Source organism: the organism of the source record quoted next, unplaced genomic scaffold, assembly GCF_019419815.1.
Source record: "Pyrus x bretschneideri cultivar Hongxiangsu unplaced genomic scaffold, Pyrus_bretschneideri_v1 Contig21, whole genome shotgun sequence".
In the NCBI taxonomy this organism is placed as follows: domain Eukaryota; kingdom Viridiplantae; phylum Streptophyta; class Magnoliopsida; order Rosales; family Rosaceae; genus Pyrus; species Pyrus x bretschneideri.
The window spans coordinates 6,312,625-6,322,434 of NW_025999513.1; the positions used below are offsets into that span (position 1 = coordinate 6,312,625).

General features: G+C 40.5%; 1 protein-coding gene across 2 annotated transcripts; it reads left to right on the forward strand.

Moving 5' to 3' along the window:
- The first annotated feature begins 2,979 nt into the window (after positions 1-2,979).
- On the forward strand, positions 2,980-8,884 carry LOC125477311 (phytochrome B). 2 transcript variants are annotated; one of them, XM_048584281.1, is made up of 5 exons: positions 2,980-5,157; positions 6,173-6,980; positions 7,128-7,421; positions 8,067-8,286; positions 8,417-8,884. In XM_048584281.1, exons 1-4 carry the CDS (start codon positions 3,117-3,119, stop codon positions 8,284-8,286), a joined length of 3,363 nt encoding a protein of 1,120 aa, XP_048440238.1. In that variant the 5' UTR covers positions 2,980-3,116; the 3' UTR covers positions 8,417-8,884. The 2 variants fall into 2 exon arrangements, with proteins under 2 accessions (XP_048440238.1, XP_048440237.1); XM_048584280.1 differs by having other exon boundaries at positions 8,067-8,884.
- Positions 8,885-9,810: the final 926 nt, after the last annotated feature.

Sequence of the window (9,810 nt, forward strand, 5' to 3'; positions counted from 1 at the left end):
TGTTAACATAAGGTTGTCGTTAGTTTTACGCATTCTGCTTATAACTTAAGTAGTTAAAAACATTTTTTTTGTATTTATGTTCCGGTAATTGATTCTTCAGACATCAAATATCTATTATAAAGATATAATAAGGTGACACAACATCATGAGAAACTTTTTGGTGTACTTGAAACACTGTCTCGTAAGGTTAAAACACTGTCCATTCATATTATAACACGTGAAATAGTACACCATGTGACAAGTATTTAAAAAACACATAAAATTTTCCCCAACATTATTTACCACCTATCATCAAAATTAACACTCTCATTATTTCAATTTGAGTGCCCAAAGTAAAAAATGAGGTGGCATACGTATAGGTTTAATATCTTTAATTGAGACACATTATAAACCGATAAAAGTTGGAAATGTAATAAACAATTTTATTGCCTCTGTGGATGCCTTTTGTTGGAACAAGACTTTTATTCTACGTGTACATTTGAGCTCATTTGATGTAACTTTAGTGTCACATGATAAATATTTTCTCAAATATTAATAATTTTTCATCACAAATAGAAAAATTAATAATTTTATGAATTCTGTAGACTCCAACGAGACAATGCTTTCTGTTCAATATACTCTTTGTAATTTCATGTGTCTATCCTATATACCTCTCACCATATTAACATTATGCATTATAACAAAATATTTAAATGTTGTTGGTATAAACTTGTCCACTCAACCCTCAAGTTTTTTGATGTGGAGTGGATCCCACAACTGATCCTCATTTTTTTGAAAAAAAAAAAGCGATCACTTCTCTTAAAGGGTATGTGTGTGCGTGTGTGTGTATATATATATATATATATATTAAGAATTGGTTACAAAGAGCGCTTGACTATAGTCTAGTCTTTTTTTCTTTCTCTCTCGTGTCTGATTGTCTATAAAGGATCTCACCCCTTTATATAAGCACTTAGAGAGCCCCAAAAGTACTAGGCTCGATTCCTTCGCCGCCTTCTCATTAATAAATTAGGTACGTAGACACGACTTGCTAGCCACTCTTCCATTCTTTAATTGAAATGTGATAGTAAAGCAGCATTCGTTAATGCCTAATTGCATGTATTCCTGAGCTAATACATATTGAGCGCCTTGCTTAGCCCCAAGGTTTTAGTTTGACAACTTTTATGTCACTTTATAGGCCTATGCGCTTGTCGATGGCCGTCACGTGGGCAGGAATTGGTTCTCAAATAGACTTGTTATTGGGACTTCATGCTATAAAGTTGTCGGGTTGGCCAATTTGATGCCATAGTCGAAAAGTACTTTCCCATTTTAAAGACCATTGGTCAATATATTGCTAAAATTAGAAAGGACAATTGATTTGCTTTCCAATTATAGTTTTTCTTTATTAGATCTTGGGGGAAGGAACCTGACTCGAATTCAACCCCATGGTGCAAGCACATTAAAATAATCCCAACTTAAATTGACAAAAATAAAATACGAAAAAAGTAAATAAGAAATAGAAAAATATGGTCAGGAGTAGGGGTGGTTCGGTATGGGATACCGAACCGAAAACTATATACCAAATACCGAACTGAAAAAGTTCGGGATGAGATTTTAGCAACCGAAACCGATCCGAAATTTTGCCTTTCCCGAATTTCGGTATTCCCGAATATTTTTCGGTTTTTCGGTACGGTTCGGGACGCAGCCAACACCAACCATCTCCAGTGGCTTCTTCACAAGCCTCCTCCTGAGAGATCTTAATACCATTCTCCTCCGCCACCTCCACCAATCTCAGAAAGCAACGACCACGGTGACGACTCCGAATCCACCTAGCTCCCAACCCTGCACCCACTCCTCTCCACAATCACATCTTCTCATGCCATTTCTGCACAAATCCTTTAGAACCCACATGCAAAAATCCAATCTTTTTCTTCGAGCACGGCGGCGACTCTGAGTCCACCTCGCTCCCAACCCCACACGGCCACACCCACTCCTCTTCACAATCACATGTTCTTATGCCATTTCTGCACAAATCCTTCAGAACCCACATGCAAAAATCCAATCTTTTTCTCTCGAGCTTCAGTGATCATCAAATGGAATTATTTGTTGTGGGTTATGTCGTGCATGCGCAGCGCTGAGGATTCATAACCCAGAGACGAGAGAGCTTCAGAGAGGATAGAGAGAGAAATGGGTCGAGGCCAGAGACGAGAGAGCTTCTTCCTATCTCTGCTTCCCAACACGAAGACTGCTTCTCTCTCTCTCTGCCTCAAGAATCAAGATTCAAAACCAAAACAAAAGCTTTGTGCTTTTATCCCAAACCGACAAGGCATCACCATCACATGCCTTTCCCATATTATTTTATTTTTGTTCCTTTGCTAGTGGAACCGAAAGGCTCTGCTTTTTATTTTATTTTTTCATTGTTCTTTGCAGATGTAGCGCTGGAAAGTAGGAACCAAAAACAAAAGAATATTTCGGGACTTCGGGAATACCGAAGAAAAGAAATCTGGAAACCAATTCCATACCGAATATTTCGGTATTTTTCGGTATGGGATTACCAAAGTTCGGGATGGTTTTGGTTTGGGATTTTTCGGTTTGGGTTTGGGATTTTTTCGGTTTGGTTTGGGATTTTCGGGAATTTTTTCCAGCCCTAGTCAGGAGAATCAAAATTATTGTCATCGGGCCAAACTCCCAAAACGCACACGACCACCAATCGAATATTGCCCTCCATGTTTATGCTCTCACCACCAATAATGCAAAACCAACAAATCCAGAAAAGTAGAGATAAATCCGGAAACAAATACGGTTCGGTAAAAAACAAAGAAGAAAGAAAGTGTCATCTCCTCTTCCCAGTTCTCTCCCTCGCTTTCTCTCTCTACCAAGAACTCGACAAAACAAAAAAGAATATCAACCCAAAACCAGCTTTTTCCCATCTCTGAATTAAAACCACATAAATAATTAAGGACCACCATCGAAAGTCACAAGCTTACCTATTTTTTAAGCAAAAAGTCACAAGCTTTCGCTCTGATCGGCTTCGAATTTTCATGGGGTTTTTCAAGTTACCACTTTTTTTCTAATTTTAGCGAATTTAGGACCAACCCAGTGAGAATTGAGTCAAACGGGGAGGACCCAAGTCAGCAGAAATGGCGTCAGGAGCTCAGTCGTCGGGCAAGAGCAATATCAAAGCTCACCACAACACGGAGTCTGTGAGCAAAGCCATTGCTCAGTACACTGTAGATGCTCGGCTGCACGCCGTGTTCGAGCAGTCCGGGGAATCCGGCAAGTCCTTCGACTACTCGCAGAGCATGAAAACCACCAAAGATTCGGTCCCGGAGCAGCAGATTACGGCGTACCTGTCGAGGATTCAGAGGGGCGGCCATGTCCAACCTTTCGGGTGCATGATGGCCGTGGACGAAGCCACGTTCGGAGTCATTGCGTATAGCGAGAACGCACGCGACATGCTCGACCTAACGCCGCAGTCAGTGCCGATCCTTGAAAAGCCGGAGATTCTCACAATTGGGACCGACGTCCGTACGCTATTCAGACCGTCGAGCGCGGTGTTGCTGGAGAAGGCATTTGGGGCTCGGGAGATAACGCTTTTGAACCCGATTTGGATCCACTCTAAGATTTCTGGAAAGCCCTTTTACGCAATTTTGCATAGGATTGATGTTGGGGTCGTGATTGATTTGGAGCCTGCGAGAACAGAAGACCCTGCGCTGTCGATTGCCGGCGCGGTGCAGTCGCAGAAGCTGGCGGTGAGGGCGATTTCGCAGCTGCAGTCGCTGCCGGGCGGCGACATTAAGCTTTTGTGTGACACTGTGGTAGAGAGTGTGAGGGAGCTTACTGGCTATGATAGAGTTATGGTTTATAAATTTCACGAGGATGAGCATGGTGAGGTTGTGGCTGAGAGTAAAAGGCCTGACTTGGAGCCGTACCTTGGGCTGCACTACCCGGCCATGGATATACCGCAGGCGTCAAGATTCTTGTTCAAGCAGAACCGGGCTCGAATGATAGTAGATTGTCACGCCAAGCCGGTTCGTGTGATTCAGGATGAAGGGCTGATGCAGCCTTTGTGCTTGGTTGGATCCACACTAAGAGCCCCACATGGTTGCCATTCCCAGTACATGGCTAATATGGGATCCATTGCGTCATTGGCGTTGGCGGTAATCATCAATGGAAACGACGAGGAAGCTCTTGGTGGGAGAAATTCAATGAGATTATGGGGCCTGGTTGTTTGCCATCACACCTCTGCTCGGTGCATTCCATTTCCGCTTCGGTATGCTTGTGAGTTTTTAATGCAGGCCTTTGGACTTCAATTGAATATGGAATTACAATTGGCTTCACAAATGTCTGAGAAACATGTTTTAAGGACACAGACTCTGTTGTGTGATATGCTTCTGCGTGATACCCCGACTGGCATTGTTACTCAAAGTCCTAGTATAATGAACCTTGTGAAATGTGATGGGGCTGCACTCTACTACCAAGGGAACTACTACCCTCTTGGTGTGACGCCCACCGAAGCCCAGATAAAGGACATTGTGGAATGGTTGTTGGCTTTCCATGGAAGTTCAACTGGTTTGAGTACAGATAGTTTGGCTGATGCCGGGTACCCTGGAGCTGCCTCTCTTGGTGATGCAGTTTGTGGAATGGCGGCTGCTTATATTACTAAAAGGGATTTTCTGTTCTGGTTCCGATCCCACACTGGGAAAGAGATCAAATGGGGTGGAGCAAAGCATCATCCAGAGGACAAGGATGATGGGCAGAGGATGCATCCACGCTCTTCATTCAAAGCGTTTTTGGAAGTGGTTAAAAGCCGGAGCTTGCCATGGGAGAATGCAGAAATGGATGCAATACACTCTTTGCAGATTATTTTGCGTGACTCATTTAAGAACACAGAGACAAACAATACAAAGGCTGTTATGCGGGCCCAGCTTGGCGATCTGGAGTTTCAAGGGATCAATGAGCTCAGCTCCGTAGCAAGAGAAATGGTTAGGCTGATAGAGACTGCAACTGCTCCCATACTTGCTGTTGATGTTAATGGCTGTATAAATGGGTGGAATGCAAAGGTTGCAGAGTTGACCGGTCTCTCAGTTGAGGAAGCTACCGGGAAGTCCTTGGTTCATGATCTCGTTTACAAAGAATCTGAAGAAATTGTTGAAAAACTTCTAACCCGCGCTTTAAAAGGTAGTCTTTTTGTACCCAATGTCTCTATACCCCTTTAATTCGAGAGTCTATTAATGCGGTGTTATTGACATTTTTTCCCAGTATGTTCTCAATATCAGTGATAATTAAAAAAAAAAAGTTTGTTGCCAATCGTTGTCAACATAAAACTGATGCATGAAGATTGTATGTCAAATTTTGAAATTCTTTGTGTAAATCCTTGAATGGCACATGATAAAGTCATATTAAATTTGGCTTACTTCAAGTGCCATGTGAACTTCACTGAGACGTTTTGTTGTGATGACTAGATACCTTCTAATTAATTAAGCTTCACTGGAAAGATCCAAATATGTTAGCCTTAAATTAGCAATGTATTGAAGTTATCACTTGTATTGCGTTGTCTTAATAATGCAGTTCTATCTACAAGAGAGACTTAAGGTCATTACTCTCCCTTGCAACTTTAACTGGTCAATTAGGTGATTGCTCAGTAGCAATGCAACAAGGACAGAACATGAGTGCTGATATACCATATTGGTATGAATTTCGGAATGTTACCTTAAAACAACAAAAGGAGCATACCATTAATGCCAGTGTGGTACGGGGCTAAACACCTAATTGACTATTTATTGGTTGCTGGCCTTAAATCTCAAACCTTCTCCTTCTAATTTGAATATTTTTAGAGTGTGGAGACTCCCTGTCACCAACTGATGTTTCCCTGGTATTCTTTGTCGTTCGGGCCTGCGGGCCTCCTTGGTTTTGCTTTGTTTTAGGCCTTGTGCCTTTGTTTGTACGTTGTTTCCCCTCTTGGGTTGTAGTTTCGGTAACCTTGAATGAATCTGAATTTCCAAAAAAGAAAAGAAAGATACAGGGCAAACCAGCTTTTATTTTTTAAAATATATTTTTGTTTAATAATTGATGATTTGAGTGACATGCTTAATATTTACTTTGAAAGCAAGTCTATTTCTGTATAAGATTGAATTCAGATTTTTCTTTGGGAGGTATCGGGAAGAATTCTACTACAATAGTTTTATCAATGCAGGTGAAGAAGATAAGAATGTCGAAATCAAAATGAGGACATTTGGCCCAGAGCATGATAACAAGCCTGTCTTCATAGTGGTTAATGCTTGCTCTAGCAAGGATTATGCTAATAACATAGTTGGAGTTTGCTTTGTTGGTCAGGACGTTACTGGTCAAAAAGTAATAATGGACAAATTCATAAAAATACAAGGTGATTACAAAGCCATTGTTCATAGCCCCAATCCTTTGATCCCTCCCATATTTGCTTCAGATGATAACACATGTTGCTCGGAATGGAACACTGCCATGGAAAAGCTCACTGGGTGGAGCCAGGGAGAAATCCTTGGAAAAATGTTGGTTGGAGAGGTCTTCGGCAGTTGCTGTCGAATCAAGGGTCCAGATGCTATGACAAAATTCATGATTGTCTTGCACAATGCCATTGGAGGGCTAGACACAGATAAATTCCCCTTTTCATTCTTTGACCGGAATGGGAAATATGTACAAGCTCTCTTGACAGCAAATAAGAGGGTGGATACAGAAGGTCAGGTTATTGGAGCTTTCTGCTTTTTGCAGATTGCTAGTCCGGAACTGCAGCAAACTCTTAAAGTACAGAGGCAACAGGAAAATGAATGTTTATCTAGGATGAAAGAATTGGCTTACATTTGCCAGGAAGTAAAAAATCCTTTAAGCGGTATACGCTTTACTAACTCACTTTTGGAGGCTACGGACTTAACTGAAGACCAAAAGCAGTTTCTGGAGACTAGTGCTGCTTGTGAGAAGCAAATTTTGAAGATTATAAAAGATGTTGATCTGGATAGCATTGACGATGGGTAAGTTTTTCGTATAAGCTTATGCAATTACACGCTTAAAACTGGCACCTTAGTTCTTTCATAATTGAACTAGGAAAAACATAATTAAGTTTTCTACTTTTATTTTTTATTTTTTTATTTTTTTATTTTTTTATAATTTTGAATTAGATCACTGGAGCTTGAGAAGACAGGATTCTTACTTGGGAGCGTTATAAATGCTGTTGTTAGCCAAGTAATGTTATTGCTTAGAGAAAGAGATCTACAATTGATTCGAGATATTCCTGAAGAAATCAAAACATTGGCTGTCTATGGTGATCAAGTGAGAATTCAACAGGTCCTGGCTGATTTTTTATTGAATATGGTACGTTATGCACCCTCTCCAGAAGGCTGGGTGGAGATTCATGTTCTTCCAAGCTTGAAGAAAGTACCTGATGGAATCACTCTGGTTCGTACTGAATTCAGGTATTTTGCCATCTCACAATTAATATTTAATTAATTGGATGTCCATTGAGATGACATAATAAAGTTATGTACGCTACTTGTCCTTGCAACTTGACTTTACCTGGTGTCCTGTGGGCTCAAATTATGATCATGTTCAGTTCAACCCGTATGCTATGTGCTTTGAAGAACCGAATTATGATCATGGGCTCTTAACCAGTGACTTTGGGTCCTTATTTATCTTTACCCCATAGAGACATTGAGTAGAACGAACTGTTTTTTTTGCCACTGTAAGTTTGGAAATAAACTTTTAAACGTCCTTCAAAAGCAAGTAAATAGATCTGAAACATATAAAATGCAGTTGATCCTGCTGTTACTTGATTTGTGCAGAATGACTTGGTTTCGTGAGTAGGAGTTGGTAATTCGAAGTTCGGTTTTGTACCTATTGTCCCTCTTACTTGGCATAGTCTAACTGGAATGATTATATGCTTCATGTTATATAATTTTAATTTCTCTGTTTGCCAGCTTTATTCATGGTAATTGCTAGTCTTGTTGGGCACTAGTTGCAAATTGTGATGCTTAAAATAGACTGTTTTCTTCTTATATTTTTTATGACATGAATATTATCATTGTGATATTTAAACGACTAATTCCGTGTTTTTGGTGAAGGTTGGCATGTCCTGGCGAAGGTCTCCCTCCTCAATTAGTTCAAGACATGTTCCATAGCAGTCAATGGATGACTCAGGAAGGCCTAGGACTGAGCATGTGCAGGAAGATTTTAAAGCTCATGAACGGTGAAGTCCAATATGCCAGAGAGTCGGAAAGATGTTATTTCTTAATTACTCTCGAGCTTCCTATGCCTCGGAGACCTACAAATAGTATTGACTAGGTAATCAGACTTCCAAGACTTTATAGTTTCAACAGGCTATCCACTTTATCCCCAGAACAATCTGCACGGGCACCACCAGATTCTTTCTTTCTGTACTTAACGGAACTGAACATATTTCTTCACACTTTAGTGAGTGGCCCAAGATTGGTGTTTGACAACACCAATTCAGATCACCAACACACTCGAGCAAGGTGTAGCAGGGAGCCTAAGCGCAGTCTTACGATTTCTCTAATGCAGTTGGGCCAAATCTTTACTGCATTAGTGCGCTGCTATGTGTTATTCGTTGAAAAGGAGGGAGAGGGTGCATTCAAGATAATTGTAGCGGCTTCCACAATCAAAAGCTTTTCACCTAGTACTTTTTGGATTGAATCACATCTTTCTTCCAAGCAGGTATTGTATTCTACTCGATTACTTGTACTAAATCGTTTTCCATTACATGTTCTCAAGTGTGCACGATGAAAGTGTTTTGGTCTTTTCCGTTTAAATGTATATTGCTTCTCCTGTGTAATAAAGCTGATAGTCCTCTTCTAGTTGCTGGAGTAAATGTAACATGAATTACTGACAATGTGTTATCTAATTAATCTAATTTTTTTCGCTATCGTTTCGATTAAAAATGGTATTTTTCCCGACTCTTGGTGAGAATGTATTCTTGGATCACCTCTGCACCACAATTTCCCTCGTTTCTCAGGCTGGAAGGATTCTACAACTTGCTTATCGTCTCATCTGTCAAAATTGCCCCATATCGTTGATGCTTTAATCGGATGAGTGGATTGATGTTTGAGATGGTGATGCAGGATGGCCCATACCCTTTGTTGTTATTTCTGTGTGCTGGAGGAGAAAAATTGCACATCTCAGTTTTATGCTTTCTCTCTCTGTCACGTGATGTGAGAGACGTCAGAGATATGAGCTGTTGTAAGTTTTTCTCCTGTCGAGGGAGCTATGTTAATTGTTGGTTGATCGTGCGGAAGGGTGTTAAATCTAGATCATAGCCACAGGTATGTTGAAGCAAAACTGGAGGCCAACTTCGAAGCTGTGTTCAAGTAGAAGGTAGAAGATGAATTAGTAGCGACGGAGGAAACTTATTTATTCTAGTCTCCCCAAATAGCAGGATCAAACAGAGTCTCCCAAAAAGCCAACCCCTGGCCGGGGTTTAGCATACCTAAATTTTGTGTTGCCGAAGCCAACTTCTTAGGCTACGCTGCTACGGGGCAGAAAAGCAGATTCTTAATCAATCTAATTCATCTAACTTGATGAACTTCAGAACTCGGGTTATTCGATCCAGTCTGTTTCCAGACACCAAACGTGAGTCGAAAGAAGAAACAAAATTTGAAATTCAAGATTATAACTTAATAAAGTAAGTGTAGGTATTGAAGTCCAAGTGGATCACTACTTAAAATTACGAGTAAATTGTAGCAACGATCCCTTAACTTTAATCAAATTGGAGCAATGATCATTCAACTAAAAATTCATTACCATTGGTCCCTCAACTTATCAAAATGTGTAGCTATTGTTCTTTTCATCAAT